Source organism: Rhopalosiphum padi, chromosome 1 (genome assembly GCF_020882245.1).
Source record: "Rhopalosiphum padi isolate XX-2018 chromosome 1, ASM2088224v1, whole genome shotgun sequence".
Taxonomy (NCBI): Eukaryota; Metazoa; Arthropoda; class Insecta; order Hemiptera; family Aphididae; genus Rhopalosiphum; species Rhopalosiphum padi.
In genome coordinates, this window is record NC_083597.1 from 20,913,027 (window position 1) to 20,938,743 (window position 25,717).

The 25,717-nt window shown below is 25.3% G+C and overlaps 4 protein-coding genes across 7 annotated transcripts; 2 read left to right on the plus strand and 2 right to left on the minus strand.

The window, feature by feature from the left end:
• Positions 1 to 6,166: 6,166 nt before the first annotated feature.
• Positions 6,167 to 14,584, plus strand: LOC132932466 (aldehyde dehydrogenase 1A1-like). Its single transcript, XM_060998850.1, has 11 exons — positions 6,167 to 6,433; positions 7,201 to 7,305; positions 9,669 to 9,936; positions 10,757 to 10,947; positions 11,018 to 11,131; positions 11,199 to 11,301; positions 11,368 to 11,552; positions 12,723 to 12,887; positions 13,046 to 13,203; positions 14,253 to 14,327; positions 14,396 to 14,584. Exons 1-11 carry the CDS (start codon positions 6,398 to 6,400, stop codon positions 14,451 to 14,453), a joined length of 1,458 nt encoding a protein of 485 aa, XP_060854833.1. The 5' UTR covers positions 6,167 to 6,397; the 3' UTR covers positions 14,454 to 14,584.
• A 1,230-nt stretch (positions 14,585 to 15,814) lies between these two features.
• Positions 15,815 to 16,885, minus strand: LOC132932469 (uncharacterized). The gene is made up of 3 exons (XM_060998857.1): positions 16,585 to 16,885; positions 16,056 to 16,209; positions 15,815 to 15,984 (listed from the first exon to the last, which is right to left on the minus strand). The coding sequence occupies exons 1-3, from the start codon at positions 16,710 to 16,712 to the stop codon at positions 15,916 to 15,918; spliced, it is 351 nt and encodes a 116-aa protein (XP_060854840.1). The 5' UTR covers positions 16,713 to 16,885; the 3' UTR covers positions 15,815 to 15,915.
• A 162-nt stretch (positions 16,886 to 17,047) lies between these two features.
• LOC132932468 (transmembrane protein 203-like) lies at positions 17,048 to 20,399 on the plus strand. 3 transcript variants are annotated; one of them, XM_060998856.1, is made up of 3 exons: positions 17,048 to 17,382; positions 18,138 to 18,329; positions 18,440 to 19,012. In XM_060998856.1, exon 3 carries the CDS (start codon positions 18,527 to 18,529, stop codon positions 18,950 to 18,952), a length of 426 nt encoding a protein of 141 aa, XP_060854839.1. In that variant the 5' UTR covers positions 17,048 to 17,382; positions 18,138 to 18,329; positions 18,440 to 18,526; the 3' UTR covers positions 18,953 to 19,012. The 3 variants fall into 3 exon arrangements, with proteins under 3 accessions (XP_060854839.1, XP_060854838.1, XP_060854836.1); XM_060998855.1 differs by having other exon boundaries at positions 18,161 to 18,329; XM_060998853.1 differs by lacking the exons at positions 18,138 to 18,329; positions 18,440 to 19,012 and adding an exon at positions 19,179 to 20,399 and having other exon boundaries at positions 17,057 to 17,382.
• Positions 20,400 to 20,610: 211 nt separating this feature from the next.
• On the minus strand, positions 20,611 to 25,635 carry LOC132932465 (dnaJ homolog subfamily C member 11). 2 transcript variants are annotated; one of them, XM_060998848.1, is made up of 12 exons: positions 25,361 to 25,635; positions 25,154 to 25,283; positions 24,952 to 25,084; positions 24,770 to 24,880; positions 24,582 to 24,712; positions 24,394 to 24,490; positions 24,030 to 24,332; positions 23,843 to 23,959; positions 23,576 to 23,767; positions 23,255 to 23,510; positions 22,127 to 22,259; positions 20,611 to 20,777 (listed from the first exon to the last, which is right to left on the minus strand). In XM_060998848.1, exons 1-12 carry the CDS (start codon positions 25,427 to 25,429, stop codon positions 20,743 to 20,745), a joined length of 1,707 nt encoding a protein of 568 aa, XP_060854831.1. In that variant the 5' UTR covers positions 25,430 to 25,635; the 3' UTR covers positions 20,611 to 20,742. The 2 variants fall into 2 exon arrangements, with proteins under 2 accessions (XP_060854831.1, XP_060854832.1); XM_060998849.1 differs by lacking the exon at positions 20,611 to 20,777 and adding an exon at positions 20,835 to 20,996.
• Positions 25,636 to 25,717: the final 82 nt, after the last annotated feature.

Sequence of the window (25,717 nt, forward strand, 5' to 3'; positions counted from 1 at the left end):
ACTTATATAAAAATGTATTGCAATTTAATACCTGCCTCTGAAAAGTGATTAAATAGTCAGGTATTTGAGTAGTAAATTTAGATCAATATGTAATATGTGAAGTAGAGATATAAAAAATACTTTAGTGTACAAAATATATAGTCTAAACTATTAGATATTTCTGGTTGCTGTTAGTAGCACATTATTTACTTTATTGGCCTATACAAATTATAGATTTTAAACATTTTGTAGTGTAAAATATTCTTGGTTTATAATTTTTGTGATATTGACAAATTGAATCCCTATTAAAACTAAATTTTCTAGAATTTCGACCCATTAAATATATTTTTTTAACATTTATAGAAAAAAAAAATTCTCATGCTTAAAAAATAGCTTAATAATAGTCAAATTTTGAAAATCTATCATTAATAAAAAATGATAATATAATTTTTAATTTGGTGAAAATGTCAAGTATTTACAGTTAATCATTTTGAATCACAACAAAAATTGTTTAGGAAGAAATAATTATTATATGTGTGAAAATCCGTTACCGTATATTGTGAATATTATTTTGATAAGTACTTGGAACTTTTTACTTTTGAACCCAACCAGATTAATTTAACATCATCCGGATAGCAGATTAATAAATTAATAAATAAATCATAAAAAGCCGATTAAAGAATAGCATAATAGTTTTATGTATAATTTTTATATAAGATACCTAATATTTATGTATTGGTCGTATCCTGTTTCGCCACCATTTCATTTCACCACATAATTCTTAAATTATTTTTGTTTTAAAACATGTTAATGAATTTGTGATTGAAAAAGTGGCAAATAGATACCTAGTAAATTATTTATCATTTGAAACGATCTTAGTACTATACCTTCTGAATTCTGAAGTTATTGATTGATAAATCCCCAATAATTATATTATAATTAATATTGGAAGTGCTTTGAAAACTGTGGAGCTCGTATAATAATTTCAAATGTATATTAATACACAATAATAATGTACATTTCAATAAGTTTTGTAAATTGTAATCATAATCACAGCCCTCCAGTTCAAATTGAAGAAAAACATTTTAAGGCCAAATTTCGTTTAAGAGCAAAAGAAAGCAATTTTATTTTTTATAGTTAAATATAAACTTATATAACTTTAACTATAAAAACTTTTTTATAGTATTTTTATTATTTTTTTTATCATGAAATTATTAATTTTTACCTAATAACAATTAAAACCAATTTTAATTAAGTAACTGTTATTTGAAATAACATAATTCTGAGATATCATAATTCTGGTTTTTAATTAGATTCACAGGGACAAGAACTACAAATATTTCATGTTTTAATTTATTTTAATGTTTTGGTGAAAAAGTTAAAAAAATATTTTTTTTTACTTAATAATTTTCAAAAAAATTGAGGATAGCCATTTTGTAGAGTTCATTTTTCTGAAAATATTGAAATTTCAACATTTTAATTTCATTAATCTCCTGATTTTTAATATTTTTTCTAGTTTTGAAAAAAACTGCGAATTATTAATTACAGTAGTGGGTATCATTGTATTAAACATGTGGCCCGCATGCTCGTACAGCCAGCGAACGCTTTCACTGTTTTTCTCGAAACTAGAAAAAATATTAAAAATCAGAAGATTAATGAAATTAAAATGTTGAAACATTTATATTTTTAGAAATATGAAATCTACAAAATGGCTATCTTCAATTTTTTTGAAAAAAATATATTTTTAACTTTTTTTATCAAAAATTAAAATAAATTAAAACATGAACTATTCGTAGCTCTTTATTAAAAACCCAGAATTATAATATTTCCATTATTATGGGTAAATACTCACGGACACCCTGTATATACGACCATACTCAATACTTAACGGACAAAGTTTAATAGTTATAAAGTTTTTATTTACATATGTTATCGATAATTGAACAAAAAGACCGATTTTATCATTATGATAACTAATAAATATTAACTAGGTACTTTAGATTGCAGAAATTCATAGTATTATATATCAAGTCGATTGGCCAGGTATACGTAATGAGAACGAACTTTTGTCCCATTAGGTTTATAGTTTATTATTGTATCTTGATTCTTGATAGTTGGATAATTACTATAATTAGTAATAACTAATTATGAAGGAGTAGGTAGGTATATATGCCATATTATAATATATATTATCCCACATGTTTGCCAAGAATGAGCGTAAAGTTTTACATAAAATTGAAGTGATGGATAAATGAAAAAATTAAACCGAAGAATTCGCCTAAGCAGTAGGTATGTCTAGAATTCGTATAGATAAACATAAAATCACTTATTATAATAGTTTTGAGTGTGGATAAAATCGAAACAATATAGTAACCAGTATAGGTACAATTATTATAAATACGATACATTTTTGTTAGGTACAGAATTGAGGCAGTATAATATGTTATCATTGGCGTAGCGAGGGTGGGGCAGAGGGGGCAAGTGCCCTCCCCTTGCATTTTAAACTAAATTATATTTCTTAAACCTTATAAATTGAATTTTAATGATTTAAAATTGACTATGCCACTGCCCCCCCTGATTTTAATTCTAGCTACGCCCACGTATGTTATATGTATAATAATATTATGATTTTCGTATTAATATAAATTATAGGTACATATTCGGTAAAATCTAAAAACGTAAATCGTCTATTTTTCTCAATAAACCAAAAGCACTAATTCATTTTGCTCTTTTTTACCTTAGTAGTAGGATAAAAGCGCAAAAATAAATTTATTACTTAATAGTTAATACAATAATTACAATAAATATAATTATACCCGTTATACTATAAGTTTCAGTTTAAATTTTATGCTCAGCATTGTGTTTATTTCTTAAATATACCTATATAGGTAGTATTTTTATATGCAGTTATTAATGTTATAACAAATTAGGCAGTTACGCCAATTACGGTGACGGACGACAGTTGATAATCATTTAAGATATGTAGCTAAAATTATGCAGACAGCAGACATACAATATATACAGTATAAACTTATATCAAATGGTATTTGACAGCTCTAAAGTCAACTCCAATATAAAAGTATGGAATATAAAAAAAATATTTTTTAGATTAGAATGCTTAAAAACTTAATAAATACCTAACTACCTATACTTATATTATATTCTTTACTCTTTAGTTACAAATATATAATATATTGTATGCTCGTTATAAATATTTTGTTGACTAATAAATAAAATCATAAATTATAATAATTAAGTTAGATAAATTTAGGTTAGGTACTTAATTTAGTAAATACTAAGAAAAATAATACTTTGTACTCAGATAGTGGTTAGGTTTAGGTAGGTAGTATAGTTATTTCTTATTTACCCTAATTAATATACCTACATAATTATAAATTAAAATTTGTTTTTTTAACACTGAATTTCAAATATCATGGTTTTATAAACATAGAACAAGATTAAAATACATAAATAACCGTGAATAACGAGCTATTATTACAATAGTGGGTAAGTAGATATTACTACAGATTATTATTAACGTTTTTATAATCTAAAATATTTTTATAAATTGATGTATTTCAAAATATATAAATAACATATAATATATATATATAAGGAATTAAAAATACCTGTTATTTATTGAAAAAAAAAATATCGATAATAATAAAATATATATTTTAAAACGCTAATAGTATTTAAACTAATGAGTGTTTTGCGTTAAATGGATTATCCGGTATTAAGCCTAATATAATATATTAATATGTAATATGTATTATCATTGGTTATAGAAATATAATTGTATTTTAAGTCGTTTTTGGATAATAAATCCATTCAATTATTTAATTCATCTTATTTTAAAAATATAATTATAGTATAGTTGTAGTATTTTACTGTCTTATTATTTAAAAAATGTATTTAACTACTTTAACTGTACGATTTAAATTTTAGATTGTTCTATTTTTAGTAATTAGTGGTACGTGACTGATTCATAATACACCTAAGTGGTACGTAAAATAAAAAGAGAATCGCTGCACTAAAAGATAAAATATGCAATTAAAATTGTGAAATAAGCCTTTAAAATAAAAAAGTGTCGAAATATCTATTCAAAAAAATATGAATATGTACTAAAAAAGTTTCATTTTTTAAATCGTTATGTCATGAAATAAATTTTATGCTCACTAAGTATATCATACGACATACGATCAACCAGAATAAATATGCAAATGCATACAAATCCGCGCTTTACTCATAACATTACTAATTTATATTGAGATAACATGATCTGCGAATATATGTAGGATCATGTCATAGCTATACATTAGATGTAACTTGAACTCTTTTCACGTGGGGGCAAAAATAATTTTTGCGAATCTACACATTTTCATAATCTTATTTAAATTTAATTTTTATAATAAAACTGTTTTATAATTTTTACAACCATTTTTCATTTTAAATAAAAAAATTTTTTTGTATAGGTAATATAGGTACTACTTATAAATTTTATACCAAACAATAATAAAATTACTACTTTTTTTAAACCATAATTAATATTTATAATTATATGAAAATAACTTTTTTTAAACATAAGAATATTGTATATTGACAAAATAATAATTAATAATAATAATTGTATCAATAAACATAAATCTGAAGCCAAAATTATTTTAGTTGCAATCGTTTTCCTCGAATTGTTGATTGTGCATCGAATGATGGGCCAATGCCCCCCTAATTTTTAGTCGTGTGGGTAGTTGCCCTCATTCGCCCCCGCCAAGTTACGCCTATGTAGCTACTTTAAGCTATTAAATTGGTTAAGAATTTAATTATAATTACACTTCATGCATCATACTATCATACCATAACACAATAACACTACCATTAAACAATTTATTACTAAGCTATTTTAACAAAAATTTAAATTTCCATTTTTTGAATTGCCTATAGGCTATAATTGCAAGGTTTGAAATTATTCAATATTTTACTCGTTTTTTTTACACGTTAAATATATTAGCAACCACTAATTTTATATTGCAATCGAAAGCTAAACTAAAACGTACATAAAATCTGAATCAATATTGTTATATAATTTATATCAATTACTAATTAGGTATCAGCGAAAACTAAGAAAATAGCAGTAAAGATTAAAGCCCCACACGAATCTTATAGGTGCATGGAGTTATCACGATTATAATTTATACCTATGTAGGTGCTAATGTTACCGATAGGCGATATAATTCGCGATAGTCGATCTAAAAGTACTATAGTATACGAGATTACACGAATTTATACCACAAGATTCTCGTGTGGTAGGTATCGGCTTAAGATAATAAAAACTACCTATATATGCCATCGCCAATCATAGTAGTACATTCGAGACACTCGAGTACACCCAATATTGTAGCTATTAAAGCAACACTGCAGGTTTTTATTATTCATAATTTTATCGGCAAACAAGTTATCGTAAATTTTAGAAATACATCGCAAACAAGCTTCCACCTAGGCTTTACAGGTTGCATCGCAGCTTATAAACAATATAAACAAAAAAAACAATTTTCCATTCGACCATTCCTTGTTTACTGACGTCTGACATCAATTCCGGGACAATCGACAGTCATATTATAATGTTTATTGCTTAATAACATACTAATAGAATAATAAACTAATAACAATAATAACAGTATTACAATAATATTTTATACTTTCGTAGTACGTATTCGTTTACATTTTGGGGTTTTATAATTTTATTAAAAATAATTTATTCACTTGATTAGATGATTAACCATCTGCTTTATATTACAAATAAATATTTATTTATTTTTATAAATAAGTTATGATTTTCGAAGAAATATCTGATAAATTGTGACAATTATGTTTAACTTTTTGATATTGCTGGTATAATTAAAGTACTTTTAATTACTATTCATAATATTTAATACACTATATAATACAGTAGAATGAATTAATTTTTGACAAAAACATCGGCATCGTTGAAATTTGAAATGTAATCCATCAAGCATCACTATATAATACAAGTGTACTCTGTACGATATCACGACAGTCGACGGTATTCCAACAGTGACGTCATTCCGTAATTTTACCAGTTCTCCCACTGCCGTTTTTCAAAATTCAGAATTGAAACAACCTTCATAAATCATAATCGATATAATCTATCACTTATATATAGACTATATAGTATATATACCAACAATAGGTGTAAAGTGTCTACTGCAGGCTGCAGCTGCCAGGTTGTTCAGTGTAGTGTTTACTATCCAATATCCACTGAATTCGTTTATCGTTTGCTTCCTCGCATAATATTGTGCCGTTCTGTAGTTCTACCGTAATTTGTAAACCAATAACTCATAAATAAACCAACAGTTGAGACACCTATATAACTTTGCTTTATTTAATTAAATTAATAAACATGGCAAATCCACAAGTTAAAATTCAATACACTCAGGTAGGTACTAGGTACATATTTTTATAATCCATCGTTTTATTCAAATTGTTCTGGTACAAGTACCTATTAAGTAGCTGTAGACAGTAGATAATTTTGAATTTGAAGTTTTAGATGGTTTTTAATAATATTTTAGATGTCTTGATGTTATTAGTTATGGTGGTATTATTAATGTTAGTAATTATACTTATACAGTACATATAGATACTATATTATTAGGTAATTATAGCTAGTCTCTATAGTTATAACTACTAATTAGTTATAAGTAATATAATATTACCTAGTAAACATCATTATTATTATTTATATATTTTATATTGCACATAATATAAAAATAAATTTTATTTAAATTTGAAGAAATATTATTAATTTTATCTCAAGTATTGAGGACTGTAAATTCATAATTATATTATAATTATTCATAAAATTGTTTTAAATTTTTAAATTGGATACTTTGATTCAAAGTCTTTGAAAAGTACCTACTCAATTTTTTTAACCCCCAAGTAATTGAAGAATTTAATTTTTACTGCTCTAAAAGACAATGACAGACATACAAATAAATAAGAAACATACATTGTAAAGAATCAATACATTCATCAATCATCAGTCATCAATTAGCTCAGAATCTAAAAAATTCTTTTTAATATTCTACTAAAGTTTAGTAGCTTAACTAACTAAAAAATATAACATAATAATTTTACATGTGACCTGTCGATATTTTCACAGATAGTGACCAACTTTATTATTTCTCTGTTGTTATTTTTTTTTAGTTATTCATCAACAACAGTTTCGTAAACTCAGTAAGTGGAAAAACGTTTCCTACCATCAATCCGGCTAATAAAAAGATAATTATCAATGTAGCTGAAGGAGATAAAGTAAGATCATTGGACATTAATATTATTCATTAAAATCAATAATAATAAAAAATAGGATATATTATTATACTGAATTGGGGTAATCAATATTTGTCATAAAAAATGTTATAATTTTATGTAAATACAATTTAATATTAATGTTAATAGTTAAATTATGTCTAAATTATTGACCGATCATGTGAAGTTTTGAAGATAAATGAAACTGTTACATTAGTACCTAATACCTATTACTTATGTGTTATGCCTTATTTTCGTACTTATAAAGCGTGCGCCACAGGGTATACACTTGCGTGAATAGGAACAGAAACTTTTTATATGAGCATATGGCATATAACCTAAGTTCAAAATAAAACTTTTTAAAAAAACAACAATGTGTAAGTACGATCGATATTTACGGTTTCATTATTTAATAATCATGAAATTATATCCTTTTCAATAAAAACGTCTTTATACTTTTATTTAATAAAAAAAGGTAAGTGAGTAAGAATCGGTCAGCTGTACATTAGGTGTAGGTAGGTCCAGGCCAGGATTTGGCCGACAAGCTACGGAGAAAATCTCGAGTGTTTGGTCGTAATATTATTTTTTTTATATAATAATGATAAATTCATACAAAAAATAGTAGAAAATATAATTGAATCGAATTATTAAACCGTACATACAGTAACTGTAGCTGTGATCAAACGTTATAGAAATCCTAAAATTTGGTAAATTGATATTTGATAAACCTCGCAGACCTGTATTAACCATTAGGCACTGTAGACACTGTGGCCTACGACAATTTTGTTAGACATTGGATTTTCATAAATATTCCTGTCTTTCCTTAATGTTTTGTTTATTTCTTCCAATTATAAAAAAACTACTGGACATTTTTAATTTTTATCTCTTTAAAATACTAGATCCAATTTGCTACACTTAAAAGTTAAAAATTGAACCATTGTATCGTCTACTTATGGTGTACAGTACACAGGCACAAAAAAATAAACAAGTCATTGTAATGTCATGCAATGAATGTATGCCGCTCAGAATCTAAAATATGTTTCTATTTTTTGACATAAAAAAAAATACTGAAAACTTTCAATATTTTCAAATAAGAGACAGTAATAAATAATAATAGTTAGACGTTTATACTTTTGGGGAATAGACCTATGAAACTCTATAATTTATTTATTGCTATGATCATATTTGCATTATTTTAAAAGCTATTAAAAATAAGTACAAATTTAATAAAAATACATTTATATTTTATATGGGTGCTTGAAAAAGCATTAATATGATATTCTTGAAAAAAATACAAAAATATGCAAAAAAAAACTACATTCAAATATGAACTCATTATAGGTTATAGAACAAATTTTTAGTTCACCTAAACACCTAGTTATAGATAGAAAACATGGACAAAATATGCAATTTCTTCTAATATCCCTACTAAAAAGAGATATAAATTTTTAAAATAATGGACATTAATGAATGGAACTTAATTAATGTATAACTATTTATACTGTGGTTTCATCTACGTATTTCAATCACACTAAATAATAATTAATTAATATAATTTGATTTACATTGGGTGCCACACTGCCACATAATAATAAATATAATTGTAATATTTAATAAAGAAAATAAAAATATTACATATAAAAAATGATGTAGGTATAATAAATAATACGTTATTTGGTCGTGTAATGTAATGGTACGTGTAATTGTGTCAATCGTAACACACGACGGGTGCGGTAAAAACTGAATATTATAATATAATTAAAATAATCGACATGAATAATACCTATAAATAATATAAAATAATAATTCCTGCAATCGCATCGGGCAACGGTCGCGGGTTCGTGTCAAGTTATTTCTATAACAAACAATGATATAATGTATATCATATAATATTTACCATTATAATGTTTACCATAATAAAATAGGATATTACACTACAGTTAAATTTTTTGTGTGCCTAATTAAAATAGTATACAACACAATTACACAACTATATACTCCCCACAATACTAAACTAAATTAAGTTCTAATAACCTTAATGTAACTGCTTACGAGTTAAATTATAATATAATTCAATTATACTTGTGTTTTATAAAAAATTCATATATGTTACTCATTTATATATATAGCCATATAGGTAGCAGGTACTAAAAAATTATTGTATAATAACTGTTAAGTCTTAACCAGAAATGAAATGACCTATCTATTTCAAAATAGATAACACACACAAAAATATTTTATTTATTTTTGTTTGAATTAATTTGAAGTCTAAGTGTGTTTGCATTTAGAACATACTAGTTAGGTATATCGTTTATGAATACATTAAAAAAAATACAAATTATGAAGTTACTTATTTTTTTTTGTAGGAGGATGTAGATTTGGCAGTTAAGGCAGCAAGGGCTGCATTTCAACCAAATTCTGAGTGGCGTACAATGGACGCATCTGCTCGAGGGCGATTGATCTATAAATTAGCAGAATTGTTAGAAAAAAACCAAATTGATTTAGCAAATTTAGAATCTTTAGATAATGGTAAAGCATATAGTAACTCTGTATTAGATGTACAGCTTGCTGTTTCAGTTCTTCAATATTATGCTGGATTTGCTGATAAAATTCACGGAAAAACTATACCATCAGGTAGGCATTTACGATATACCTACCTAGTTACTTTTATATCGTTGGTCCAAATTATTGTTAATATAAATTAATTTTTTTATGCTTAAATTTAACCATAAATTATTCTAGTTTTAAGGATACTTTATTATACTTACATAGTTACATAGTTTATGCGTTCTAAAAGACAAAATATTCCTATGCAAATCGGTGCACTATTTTTCTCTCTCCCTAACTCATGCTTAAAATAGACAAAACATTTACCTACTCAGTATTTTTCTTATGGGTTTTGAGTAATCATAGAAGAAATTCATTCGTTATATAAATCATCGAAAATAATATTTTTGAAGGTTTGGCAAATAATTTTTTTTTTTAATGTCTCAAACAACATCCATTTCAATGTAATTTTTTTTTTCAAAGTCGTATATAAAGTTAAATAATAAATAACATTTATATGCCAATAAACTCAAAAATATTACTATAAATAAATGATTTTATTTTAAGACTGCTCAAGAAAATATGAAAATGATTTTGTACAGGAATATTTTTTTGTTCTTAGAGGATTTTATAAAAAGTTGTCAAACACTATATAGGTACGTATGGATAGGGTTCAAAACTTACAGTCTAAATACCTAATGTTGTATGTATCACAGTAATACTTAAAGATTGAAATTTTGTAGGTATTACTTTAATATTCAATCATTTGTGAATAAATTGCGGCTTTAATTAACTTGTAATCGTGCTTATATTAGTTATTATTTGTTAAAATATTTAAATACATATTAATATATTATATTACCATTGATTACACAAATATAAACAATGATATTATCTTTATATATAGATGGACCATATTTTACATTCACCAAACGTCAACCTGTTGGAGTAGTCGGATCAATTATACCATGGAACTATCCAACTGTTATAGCTGTAGGAAAATTGGCACCAGCACTTGCTACTGGATGTACTGTTGTATTAAAACCAGCTGAACAAACTCCTCTCACTGCTCTGTATTTAGCTGCACTATCAAAAGAGGTAAAATATATACATAAATATTTAATTACTATATTCCATATGGGTAACATAAACTATTTAAACCTCTTAGGCTGGATTTCCCGATGGAGTTATTAATGTTATACTCGGGTATGGTCCAACTGCAGGTAAAGCTATAGCCAGCCATCCAGACATAAATAAAGTGACCTTTACTGGATCGACAGAAGTAAATACCAATCAATTAAATTACTGTTTTCATTGTCTGAATTCAATAAATTTTTGTTTAAAATAAGGTTGGAAAATTAATCATGGAAGAAGCTGCCAAGTCTAATTTAAAACGTGTGTCATTAGAATTAGGTGGTAAAAGTCCTTTAGTAATATGCGATGATTTTGATGGTAAACGTTTGAAAAATTATTTGGTGAATTACGTAATATTATTCTATTTATTATTATTATACACAGTTGACGAGGCTGCTAAGATTGCTCACGATATGGTATTTGTTAACATGGGTCAAAATTGTTGTGCTGCTTCTAGAACATTTGTTCAAGAAAATATTTATGATACATTTGTAAAAAAAGCTGCACAATTGGCATCTAATAAGAAAGTTGGAGACCAGTTTGATGACAATGCACAAATATGGCCTTTAGTAAGATTTTAAATTAACAAAATTTAATGCGCATACTTTTTTTTTAACTTTAATTACCTACCTATACCGGCTATACCTTATTACCTTAATAAATCATGTACAATATTATTATACTCAAAACCGTGACGTAAGGGGGGGGGCGCCTAGGGGCGCCAACAATTTTTTTATAATATTTTAAACTATACATAAATAAAATATATGAGAAAGATTATTGTTTTACAATTATATTGAACCATTACAATTTTTTTCTGAACAAATTTCCGACTATGGTCGAGTACTCGAGTAATAACAATTAAGCAACCACGACGTTTTATTCTTGTATTATTTGGCTTTATAATAAATGATCGTATTAACATCGATTTTGAAGACGTCATTGAAGATTTTGCTTCAAAAAAGTCCAGGAAAATTAAGCTTTAAACTAAGTACCTATATGAAACATTCCAGTGGGGTAGCCAGGGGGGAGGCTGAGGGGGCTAAAATATTAAGAACAGTAAATTTTTTTTTTTAATTTTAATAGTCTATACCAGGGATGGGCAACTGAAAATTATTAGAGGGCCAATTTTTAGAAAATTAAAATTTAGCGGGCCAGAGTATAGAGCAAAACAAAATCATTCAAAATATGCATTTTAATTTAGCATAGACGTAGCATAGAGTATAGACGAATGACTTTGAAATTGTATGATGTAATTTGAAAGTGTAACGCTGGCCAGATAAAATAGGTTCGCGAGCCGCCAGTTGAACACCCCAATCAACAAATCGCAACAAAAATCTTAGATTATTGTATTTTACAAAAATTGATCAACCCTCCTGAAAAAAAATCCTGGTTATGCCAGTGATACACTCTTATAATACGTTTGTAAATATAACTATTAAAACTTGTATAATATAATATAATTTGTGATATGTATTAATTTTTAATTATTGTATACCTAACTATTTTGTTTGATAATGACTATTGCAATCAGGCATCAGCTTTAGTTTATTGTCAAATTAATGTTCAAAATACGTTGTAAAAAAAAAAAAAATAATTCAATTAAATTGAAATGACATGCATAATGATAAATAAAATAGGGGGCGAATATTTTTATTTTACCTTGGGCGACGAATCTTAACGGCACACGGCTCTGGTTATACCTAATATTGTTTTACTTAATCACGTCATATTATTAGGTAAGCGAAGAACAATACAACAAAGTCTTAAATATGATCGAATCTGGTAAAAAGGAAGGTGCCAAATTGGAAGCTGGTGGGTCTAAAGTTGGTGACACAGGTTATTATGTGTACCCTACTGTATTTTCAAACGTGACTGACAATATGAAAATAGCTAAAGAAGAAGTAAATATACAAATTTATATACTGATTTTAATTATTTCTTTAGAATGAATAATATTCATTAATGTACTTTGTACTTAAATTATATTTTATACCACTATTTACTAAGTATATCTTATAGAAAACATGTTATATTAGTAACATACCTAATAATTTTTCAGATATTTGGACCAGTTCAGCAAATCATTAAATTCAAAACTTTGGATGAAGTTATAACCCGGGCAAATAATACTAAATATGGATTAGCTGCTGGAATACTAACTAAAAATATGGATAATGCAATGAAGTATATGGACAATATTAATGCTGGTTCAGTTTGGTAATTATAATTTATAACTACCTACCATTTATAAAGAAAGTGATGTCTCGCAACCTAAAGTGAATAATAAACTAATCTATCACCATCTTATTATAAACTCAATTATAAGTAAAAAATGTTTTAAAAATAACTATTAAAATATATAGACAACTATTAATTTTATATACAAATTGAATTGTAGGACTAATCAAAATATTTAGAAAATTATATTATTAGTATAAAATTATAATATTAATATTTGGTGAACATTTTAAATAGATAGCTGTGGTGGTTTTTGAATTACAAGAATATTAATCTATAATGAGAAAAAAATACTTATTAAATTATTTTATGGGTGAATATCTATAATGTAAAAATTTATAGTTCAAGCATTCCTAAAAAATTAATGTGATTTACCAGTAATTTTTTTTACAATTTTTTTTATTATAGATAGAAAAACTTATGTAGAATCTTGTATTTAATTTTAAAATCTTAGATATAAAAATAAAATTTTTTGTGCATTTCTATTTATAAAATGTTGTCAAAATTCTAACATAAAATGTTTATAAAAGTTATTGTGATCATATTTTTTTGATATTAATTAATTGGTAAATGAAAAACTTAGGAAGGAACCTTGTATTTAATTTTAAACCTTTACACCAAGAACAATTTTTTATCAATATTTATAGAAAAAACTTTAAATTTTGTTAATTTCCAATGTCTATAAATAGCTTAAGAAGAATTAAAATATTTTGATAAACATTTGGTGAAAATTTCAAGTTTCTACAATTATTCATTTTTGAGTCATACAAAAATAACAAAATTAATATATTTTGATTTTGTCGAGTATACGGGTTTTGTTTTTGTATAAAAATTCCATTGATTTTTGTTTTTCCTGGTTATCTCAAACTTGTTGGAAGTTTGTTAACCCCTAATGTTGAAAGTTGAAGCATTTTTACTATAAGCCTTATAGTGTAAGCCGTAAGGTGATAATACATAACGTAAAATTAATAAATTTATCACTACTCTTAATCTAAAATATAATATTTAGTAATCATAATTAATTACAGGATTAACAGTTACCTTGTCTTCGCACCACAAATCCCATTTGGTGGATTTAATCAATCTGGAATTGGCAGAGAATTGTAAGAATTTTTAGTTTGACTTTAAAAAAAAAAAAAAAATATTAATATTAAATAATTTTTGTTCACAGAGGAGAAGATGGTTTAAATGAGTACTTGGAAATTAAATCTGTCTCAATCAAACAATAAGATTCATGCAATAAAATAAACAAAAAATGTATATATATATCAATATGTTAATTAAATATTCCTTTATTTTAATTATTGAAAAGAAATATTTCTATTAAATAAAGCTAACAATAGCATTGCATTTTATTAAATTTTATTTATTGTTTATAAATTTAACTGTAGGCACTGATATTTATATTACCTATTTGGCTATATTATGAAATACTGAAATATAAATCTATTAATGGTATTTATTATTGAAATTTAGCAGATATTGAGATATTTCTATTCAGGAATATCTAGGGAGCAGTTGATTTGATTCTGTAACTTAAATTAATAATGATCTGATTTCTAGTACTTATTTTATCATAAATATATGTAAGTATGTAATTAATGTTTGATGTAAGGGTTTCATAGTCATAAAAATCAGCATGTCAATTTAATCAGTAAGTACTAGGTAGCATCAACTGTGGTCTGTTACTTTAAAAGTTTAATATGAAGTATGGTTAGTGTTGAGGAATGGTAACTAAAGTCTAAAGTCAGGACTTATAAATTTACATTTTTGATGAAATAACCTTAATGTATAATGCGTAAATTTGTATATTGTGCATTAAAAAAATATTTTTGTGAGTCAAAATCAAAATTTATTTAGTTCAACTATGGGTTGTCATAAAGTTGATTGTGAGTTGTGACTAAATCATTATAATAGCCAATGGATAATTTATATTATGCAACAACATATTTTTACATTATTGTTACTGTTTTTATTGGTATTTTAATTAAATTAAATTTTATAATAAATGAGCATGAATATAATAATTTATATTGGATTTATAAGGGAAGCCACATGAGAACTGTTGTTATTGATAACCTTTTTAGACTCTTGGATCACATTTACAAACTAAAAAGAGTTCGCGGGCTAGACAAAAATAAAAATTTTATACTTTTAAATTATTTACTACAAACAAAATACTATCTAAAACTTTAAAATAATAAAATGTATAAAAAAAAATGTTGTTGTGTTAGAATTTTAAGTGGGCTGGATGTGGTGTGTGAGCTACTGGTTGTCAACCACTGGGTTAGTTGACCATTAATTATTTAATAAATCTTAACATAATTTTATCTTAAGAAGGCGTATGGAAAATTTAAGTTAAATATGAACATTCTATATATAATATTTATATTATTGACGTGTATTATATATCATTTTAACAATTCTTCAGGTATTAAATATATTAAAGGATATTAGTCCTATTAAATTTGTATTAGTTTTTGGATATATTACTGCACTATGGTACAGTATTTTTTAATTTTAAGTACTCTATTAATAGTTTATTAGATATAATTATATAACATAGTTACAATGTAAAAACATACAGCAATAACAAGCAATGTAATATTTATTTTTGGATAATTCACAATACAATTTTTTCTGGATTATATGTATTATACTACATTTAATTATTTAAATAATGATATATAATTATTCAATTGGTGGTACTCCTAATTCTTCATCAGTCCACTCCGAAGAATCAGGGTATGGAAATTCTCCCTATAAAGATATAAATCATGTAAAAATAAATGTATTACAAAATAAAATCATGTGATGTTAGAAATACATACAAGCAAATGTTCAGGTTCAGAGTAACATTTATACAAAACAAATGCCAAAACTATTCCCATAGAAACGTCTGCAATAGTATTATTCCTCTTATCCTTAGCTGTAAATGGTATTTGATCACGATAATGGAAATCATAATGTAAATCTACTACATAGCTAAAACAAAAAAATCAACAAATATATACTTAACATTACTTATAGGATTTAGGAGTAATAATGAAATATTTAAATTTATAATATATTTAACGTTTTATTATGAAATTACTTACAAAATTTTAAAAATAAAAATATATTACATTATGTCATAACTATACTTTTGATGTTTTTGATTAGTTATTATTTAACTTGTCTCAACGATATTGAATATACAATATATTTTTTAATTTCTATATTTTATCAAAATAAAGTAACATAGTTTTAGAAAAAAATTTGCTTCAAGACTAACTAGTATGTCTCAAAACTTAACAGATGGATCGTTATTACGAATTGTATGTGTTACAGTGATTATAGTATAATTAAAATTGTACATACTCAGAGTTTAGCGATTCTCGTGGAGCTACAGCCTTGGCTTGTGCAGATGATACATGTAGAGGTCGAATCTGTTTTAATAAGTTCACATTCCTGGGAACAGTTTTTTTGAACAAACTTAAACCGTTCATTTTTTCGAGTGATGAATATTAGTGATCCGACAAATATACAAATTTCAGATGAGAAATGAATTCACAACCGTGCCCGTTTTAAATGTTTTAATCTCTATTTTATGGTCTTTACTTGAATAGTATCACATAAATAGTATAATTATTACTTACACTATACTTAAATAATAAATATTATATTACTATACTTATCTATTCTGTAATCTGTGGTCAGAAAATGTTATCATTTTATCAATATCAACAATCATTCGATGAAATATATTTTAAACAGCTGTAAATGTAAAAGTATGTGTAAAATATAAAAACGTTAACTTGTGACTTGTAATAGTTGTAATCCAGACAAGGACTCTGATGTACCCGGTGATCACTGATCTCGACTGTCTAGCCTCAGATATTATAGATAATAAAGTTGATTATCTAATATCTATTTCTGTGTCAGTTGCTATCTTGATTCTCGTTCGCTGTAAACTACTAAGAAATTAAGAGTTTTTTTTATTCGTGCTACAGTACAAACCCGGCTTATAGCTATCACCAGATTGGTACTAATGACTGAATAGTAAATAGTAAATTCTAAAACTAAAAACTCAATAAATAATTTTCCATGTCCTCCTTATCGGCATCTGACTCGGTTTTGGTGAAAGAACTATTTGTTTCATCAAAAACACCAGTACAGGTAATTATATGTTATAGTTTATAGTATGTACTAAGTAATAATGTAGTTATGTAAAGAGAATTACAAATACACCAATGCTAGAAAACTATCAAATAGCCATTAGATAGAAGAATATTTTTTTTTTAATGACCACTGGATTGTTTTGAAATCTAAATTAAGTAATGCAACTTTTTGGTGTTATTTTTTTATTTGATACTTTAATAATTAATTGACTAGATCGTACATAGTATGTTTACTCATTAGTCGAAAAGTTAATTCGAAAATTATCAAAATGTTTAAAAAAAAGTTAAATATTTATCAATTATTTCTATACTTGATAATAAAGAGCATCTAACATATTAAAATAATACTTATTGTTAAAGTTGCTAAATATTAAGTTTAATGTATTAAGCACTTACAAACTTATAATCAAACAAAAACATTTTTCTCTTAATGAAATAATTATTGTGTATGCATAAGTTTTAATCTCCTTTAGTTACAATATTACCAATGCTATTTAATTTTGTGCCACCCATAGCTATAGATATTAGATAATATTTGTATAACTGATATCTTAATATTTATAGTACAGTAATTGTTATAGTAAAGTTATTATTTACTTTTTTAAATTCTGTGAACCTAATAAATGTTAATGTAATTAGTGTAAATTTAAAATAACAAACCAGAATAAAAAGAAATCATTTTTATCATTATCTTTAAATTACATTTTTTTTATTAATTTCAAAATTATAAATTTTTACTTTTTTTGGTTTTAGTTATTAAATTTAAAATTTTTTAGTGTCATTTAACACGAGCTGCCAAACATCTAGAATTAGATGATTCAGTTTTAATATTAAATGGTCTTGGAAAAGCCATCAATACAACAATTGATGTAGCATTGAAGCTTCGCGAAAAATTTCACAATACAATCAAATTGGATATACAAACATCTACAGCAGATATAAAAGGTATAGTTGATAAATGTTGTGTAGAAAAGTTAAAGTTATATTTTGTATGGTTATCACATACACAATTACTTATTCTATATTTGTTATAAATATATATATATATATTTTAGATATTTTGGAGCCACTAAATGAAGATGATGATTATGAAGCGAGAACACGTTCATTATCTTCCATACATATAAAAATAACCAAGTAAAATGTTATTCGCATTGCAAGAGTTGGTGAGATGGCTGGGGCTGACAGTCTTCGAAATGCTGGTGCATCTTATTGCCCTGTTGATTTTTACTGTTTTTTTAGCACTGCGTTTGGACGATGTTGCTTTTACATCGACTTTACCTGGTTCTTACGATATATGGATAGTGTTTTCGCCTTTATTTGTAGCAGATGCACTATGTACATATTTTAATATTATTGTTTTAATACGTCTCTACATTGAAGGTCATATCAAAGAAGCTATTGCAAGAACTATATGGTCATCAGCCTTATTGTTTGTATGGGCTTTATTTAAAGTATTACTTTGTAGAAGACTAGGAGGGCTTTCAAATCTGGATTATTCAGAAATTATGTCTCCCATATTTCTTGTGTTACAACTCATTGCCATTCGTGCGTGTCAACTACATTGATAACATAAAATATATACTCTTGTAAATTGAAAATATAAATAAACCACTTTTTATACATTACTTTTGTTGTTTTTTGATAAATTTCAGTATTATATTTCAATACTGTGTTTTTATTATTAGTTATTATGCAATAGAATTTTCTAGGAACAATATCTCTAATAATTTATTCTTAAAAACCATATTTTATGTCAAATAATTCTAAATAACATTCACAATATTATTTTAGGAACTTGAAAAAATGTTGGCAGTTTTTGACTTTGATCAAACAATAGTTGATGGAAATTCTGATGTAGTTGCTATTGATTTAATAAATCCTACAAATCTTATTCCAGACAGAAAAGATTTTCCAAAAAATTGGACTCAATATATGCAACGAGTATTTGATATAATAAAAACTATTAAAATTCCAGCTGAACAAATAATTGATGTTGTATCCTTGATGAGACCCAATGATGGTATGCCAAAGTTAATGAGAGCACTTCATGAAAATAATTTTGATATCATAGTGGCATCCGATTCAAATTCATTATTTATCTACAACTGGTTAAAATACAATGAGTTGTTAGATGTAGTTTCATGTATTTATACAAATCCAGCAACAGTTGTAGATAACGCCATTAAAATTGAACCTTACTCTGTTCAAACCAAATGTGACTGGTGTACTACAAATATGTGTAAAGGAGCAATTGTGGAAGAACATATATTAAATAAGAATCAAAAATATGATAAAATATTATATTTTGGTGATGGTCACAATGACTTGTGTCCAATTTTGAAATTAACTAAAAATGATATTGCATTTCCGAGATTGGGTTACATTTTGGAAAATTTGCTGAAGTCTCACTCAACACCAGCAGAAGTAATGCCATGGTGTACAGGTGAAAATATTTATGAATTCTTAAAGTCTTCCAAGTTAATTTCAGCTTAGAACAATAAATAATATTGTTTTCCAATAATTACTAATTTAGTTAACTTTTACAAGTACTTATTATGATGTATAAATTATATTTGTTGTATTTATACTTTTTTATAATGTATTTCAAGTAATAATATAAAGTGACTGATTTTTTCTGGTGTATTGTGTATATACAAATAACTTGATAAATAATTTCATTATGTATTTAAAATTTTAATATTCAAAGATTTAACTAATTTTATTAAAATTTGATAAATTAATGGAGATAGAACTTTTCTATTGTGTAAATAAAGGTATTGGTTGATCACATTAAAGATTCAGAGGAGATTTTAATTTACCAGACTATCATAATATTAATAGAGAAATTTATTTTGACATCATGTTAATAAATTGTTTTATTAAAATTATCTTTACTATTCTTGAGCATAAGTTGAATGAACTTAACAACTTGATAGATCTCTTCTATAACAATATATGCTTAAATTGTAATCAATGTTTTATACTATATGAATACATTTGTGTAAGCATGTATACAGGGGGCTTTTAGGGGTTCACCTCTTCAAAATTTTTAAAGTAAAAACAAAAACTTTATGTATAATACAACTACAGTTTTTGTATAAAAAATATTTTAACCTTTTCCTCTCAAAAACTGACTCTGTACAAGTAATTATATTTGTTAGTTTTAAAATAGACTTTGTGTGTGTGTATATATATATATATATTTATCAAATAAAAAAACAAATTGTAAATTGAACAATTTTATTTATTATTATCTACCTATTAATGTATCAAATTTTAACAATAAATTCAACACAAAAAGTGAATAATAATGGTTTATCAAACTATTTTTAAAATATATTATTTGATTCTTCGATCAAGATGGCGGTGTAGAAGTTCTAATCAGTTGAGCTAAAAATAAAATAAAAATAATTTGTTACTATTCAAATTATTTTGAGTTAAGTATAATATAGAGTACAGTTATTTAAACAAGATGTATTATTTACACTCTGTTTAAAATGAGATTGTATCTCGGCGGCCAACTTGTGTGCATAGCAGACTTACAGATAGTTGACTTGGTGGGGTTGACAAACAGGTGTTGTCTGACCGCCGCCGAGGTATGATCTCATTCTGAACAAAGTATAGGACATTAAAATATTTATTATTTGGTATCTTCTCTATTTTATAACATATACTTATAATTTTTAATATTTTATAAATTGATTAATTGAAAAACCTGATAGAATTTTATAAATAGGTTACTATAGCAATAATTAAATAATATGAAGATGAAGATTAAAAAAAAACTATTATTTTTATTTTATTACACTTTCATTTATGATTTTGTGCATACAATTAGGAAAATATCCAAACAAAATTTATATAGATATTTGAAAAAAATATTCTAGCATATTACAATATCTCATATTTAATGATAAAAATATCTTGATGTAAAATCTAACTAATAAAAAAAATATGCATAATATTTTGAAAACAGCTTAAAAATAATATACACATATATAAACAATATATAAGTTAAATATTTTTAAATTAATTTATTATTGCTAAAAAGAAACAGTTTATTTACAACTATAATTGTATTCTATTTGTTATATTACATGAAAATATATCAAACATAGGTTCTTGGCACTTGTTGCAAATAAAATGTAAATGTTCTACATATATTTTGTTTTTGGAAAATAAAATATTTATATGAACTAAATATTGTTTGTTTAGTGTTAAGCAGTTCTAAAGAAACAAAAATAATTGAAATTATACCAGCATAAAATTAAAAACAATATTATACATGCAATAACATACGAGAATTTGTATGTAAATGGAAAATAAATACCCACTAAATCAGAATAGCACCACATGTTGCCATCAACAAATCTCACTACAAAAATATCACTTTTGACTAAAATTATATTTATTTAATAGAAATTGCCTTATTTTAATAAATTATCTGATTTGATTACACAGTAAAATTTGTCTGATATGGATAATTGGACATTTCTATTGGGCTATAGTTTAGATATTTTAAATAATTTTAACCAATTCTAAATAAATTTAGAGCTATTTATGTAATCTCTATGTTCATTTTTTTTATTTTTATTAATATAAAGTTTTACTGGTTGTGTTGTCATCTTGACTTATTGATAAGCAATATAGATTTGGAATATAATTATATCATAAGTTATGTTATAAATAAGATGTATAAAAACATATTTCAAATTAATTAAAGACCAATTTTTACTTACAATGTGGTCTTGGTATTCGCAAAGCTTCATTATCATTAATTTTTACTTCGTAGTTTTGATCTCTGTGAGTGTATTCAACAATTAATACTTTGTCTTCTCCAATACATGGATCATAAAATCCAGGCAACTGGCACTAAAACATATTTTATTTACAGAATTGTATATAACATAAGTTAACATCAATAATAATTAAATATCTTTTCAGAGTTTGATTTTAATTTTAATTTATAGAATTATAATATAATATATATACATATATATTTATTGACAATGTTATTATATTTGGCAATACAAAATTTGTTAGAAGCCAATGACATAATATGATATATTCATCTGTAAATATCATAATAAGTCAATCATTAAGATAGAAAAGAATTTCAATATATATTATATTTTCTATATGCCACATGAACTATATCTAAATCAGTTTATTATAGTATTTGTGCTTTATGGTTTGAATTATCAACATAATATAACCTATTACTTCAACTTTTTTTTTATTTACAATCTATATTAAATATGCAATAAGTAAATTTGATCAAAAGGGAAAAAAATGACATGCTGAAGAGATGAGTAGATAAAATATCTATTGACATCATTCTATAAATATATTTATACATAAATAATAACATTAATAAATTATTGAAAATTTGTGTTTGAAAATGTATGTATTTTTATAAACTTGAGTAGGAATAATAATTAAGTTAAAAGATTTTTGGACCATTTTCTTTTTATCGGGTATGTCTAAAGAAGGTTTACATGAGAGTATTTCAATGATTATGTGGTTTATTATGGAATAATTTGTAGAATTTAGATGCTAGGATAGGATTTATGTTTAAAACCTATTACTAAAAAGAAAAATTTATTTAAATGTTAAAAAAGAAACTGTCATTTTACATAATATAATATTTGTTTTAGTATTATGATTCTTAAAATCGTCATATTTAATTGAGTTACAAAATTCATTAACAATTGAAAAATGTATATCTAAGAAAAGTAAAAACAGTGAATAAGTTAATATTCTTTACGAGAAAAATGTTATCAACAGTTTATCAAGTTCATAAGCTAATATATAAAAAATAAAATAATTAACCGATATTATTTTTTAATAAATATTCCAATAATTACTTTCGTAGTGGAGTGGAGTATTAATTGTGAATCCTTAACTAAGCACTGTAATGGGACTGTTACATCAATAATGTTTGGTTGCAATGTATCACTATTATCAAATGACTGCTCAGATTGATTTATTAGTTCAGCATTACCATACTTTGCAAATATAATAATTAAACCACGTTTTTCAGTCTCTTCCCTCACTATTCTTTCCATTGTAGCCATCATTAAATTGATGGCTGACAGTGCTTCTTGACGCAGTTCTGCCATTCTAAAAACAAAAATATAATAAATATGAATAATAAAAAAAAATAATTATAATGATTTATATTTCACCTTTTTTTATTAATTTCACGCTGTTTGTTAATTTCTCTATTTTTATAATCCTTCATTATTGGATCCAAAATTACATTTTTTGCTACAAACCAAGAAACTAAAGGTACAAAGGTTGCATAAAATATCGGAGGTGTGATTATATCATGACTAAGAAGAATTGGAAAAATATATGTTTGACTAGCTCTTACAAACCTAAAATCAAATAAAGTTGTAAAATTTACTTAGTATAATAAAAATCTCTTATAGATTAATAAACTAGTAGTGTACTTTATTTTAAGTGTAACTCCATTTATTACATCAATTTGAACAGTAGCTGCGAATGTATTTAGTTTAGATACTTTTTTTTCAACTCCATACTCAAGTTTTGAATTCAAAACACCAGCTCTAAAAATATAAGAAAAAAACAAAATTAAATTTTGGTTGTACAATATACATAACTTACTCATTTTTATACCTTGCATAAATTCTTAATAACATATCTTGTTCGATAAATTTCCAAGTATATAAAACACTTATAGCCGGAGCAAGTCCAATTTCTAGTTTACACATACAGTAACTTCTTTCAGTATTATGCTCTACTTCAGTAGACAAACTAGTATGTTTAATTGATGTTAAACGGCCACCAAGCGATATATAACCAGTGGTTCGGGCACCTAAACTTGTACCTAACAATACTCGGCCAATAGGTTTTAATGTGCCACTAGATAAATCATTTAAACTTCCTTCAACCGTACCAAATATTGTTTTTGTTATCATTCTAAAGTAAATATTATGTATAAAAAGCAGTATTAAAATAATTATTAATAAAATATAGTTACTTGAATATTTTAGCACCCACATGTAGGCCATTTCCAGCAGTAACATCATATTTAACCCATCCATTAGTACTCAAAAGTCTTTTATAACTACTAGATACTAAAATTAGTAAAAATAAATAATTTTCTTGGCTAGTTTTTATATATTATATAGATTATATTATAAATATAATATATATTTGATTGTATACCTGAACCTGAACGCGATGATAAATTTCCACTAAGCACAATTGTGTCACGTAAAGTAATTGGTGCTTCAGTAGACATTGACATAGACATTGACGATACTTCAATGGTAGGTATATAAATATAACCATCGTCTCTAAATCAATAAATTAGTTAGTCAATACGTTTATTCGGAGTGGAGGCAAGATATTACTCATCAAAATCTAAGTATTGGTTGGGTTCAAAAATATCAGTAGCATCAATTTTAGCAGTAAATACACCTCTAGCATTTGTTCGAAGCCGTAACATTCTTTCTTCTCGATCCCTGGGAATGAATTAATAAGATAATAAGAATAATGTTATATTCATTGTTATATTTATCTTTATGATTTCTACCTTGCTAACGCTTCATATTCTTCTCGAATTTCTTGAGGGGTTTTTGTTCGATGAACAATTTCCCATCCTTCAGTTTTTAAGCCTTTTACCCCGACACAGTCATAGATTGCCCTTTGATGTGGGTCTTTCAAAACTAGAAAAAATGCACATTTAAAAATAAAATAAAACTAAAAACTAACACAATGATGGCATGGTGCTATACCTTCATAAGCCTTTTGAGTTTTGTTGAATAATATTTCAGCCTCTTTTTTCTTGTTTTCATCCACATGTTTATCAGGATGATAGATCTTACTTAATCGTCGATAAGCAAACGTAATCTCTTCTGGTGTCGCCTAGAATATTTAATATTACAGTTACTGAGGAAACTTTAGTAATAAGCAGCAGAATATATCGGTATTTATTGACTAACAGACTTAGGCAGGTTCAATACTGAGTAATAGTCTTCTTCTAGAAAATCGTTTTCCGAATTGGAATCCATGATCGGTACGATTGAAGACTGGAATTACAAACAATACTAACGTTGACCAATGTTATTGTAGTTCATATTTTTAAAACTATGTAACAACGTATTCTACATGCGCAATAGTTTACTTTAGAAACAAAAACAATCATGAAAAATATTAATAAATAATATTAATAAAAACAAACTTAAAAATCGTATTATTAATTATATTGAATAACTTTTTTTTAAAATGATAACAGTTTTCCAATCGTTTCTTTCCGTCTTGTCGTATTTAAGGTTATCATGGAAAAATAAAATCACACA

What these genes read in the sequence shown, in the direction of transcription:
- LOC132932466 (XM_060998850.1), top strand. Translation starts at nt 6,398, where the DNA reads ATGGCAAATCCACAAGTTAAAATTCAATACACTCAG. An exon ending in AATATGCGATGATTTTGATG is followed by an intron (nt 11,302 to 11,367) that starts GTAAACGTTTGA and finishes TATTATACACAG; the next exon opens with TTGACGAGGCTGCTAAGATT. An exon ending in TGAAAATAGCTAAAGAAGAA is followed by an intron (nt 12,888 to 13,045) that starts GTAAATATACAA and finishes ATAATTTTTCAG; the next exon opens with ATATTTGGACCAGTTCAGCA.
- LOC132932469 (XM_060998857.1), bottom strand. Translation starts at nt 16,712, where the DNA reads ATGAACGGTTTAAGTTTGTTCAAAAAAACTGTTCCCAGGAATGTGAAC. An exon ending in CGAGAATCGCTAAACTCTGA is followed by an intron (nt 16,210 to 16,584) that starts GTATGTACAATT and finishes TTTTTGTTTTAG; the next exon opens with CTATGTAGTAGATTTACATT. An exon ending in CTGAACCTGAACATTTGCTT is followed by an intron (nt 15,985 to 16,055) that starts GTATGTATTTCT and finishes ATATCTTTATAG; the next exon opens with GGAGAATTTCCATACCCTGA.
- LOC132932468 (XM_060998853.1), top strand. Translation starts at nt 17,311, where the DNA reads ATGTCCTCCTTATCGGCATCTGACTCGGTTTTGGTGAAAGAACTATTT. An exon ending in CATCAAAAACACCAGTACAG is followed by an intron (nt 17,383 to 19,178) that starts GTAATTATATGT and finishes ATATTATTTTAG; the next exon opens with GAACTTGAAAAAATGTTGGC.
- LOC132932465 (XM_060998848.1), bottom strand. Translation starts at nt 25,429, where the DNA reads ATGGATTCCAATTCGGAAAACGATTTTCTAGAAGAAGACTATTACTCA. An exon ending in GAATATGAAGCGTTAGCAAG is followed by an intron (nt 24,881 to 24,951) that starts GTAGAAATCATA and finishes ATTCATTCCCAG; the next exon opens with GGATCGAGAAGAAAGAATGT. An exon ending in ATCATCGCGTTCAGGTTCAG is followed by an intron (nt 24,491 to 24,581) that starts GTATACAATCAA and finishes TACTAATTTTAG; the next exon opens with TATCTAGTAGTTATAAAAGA.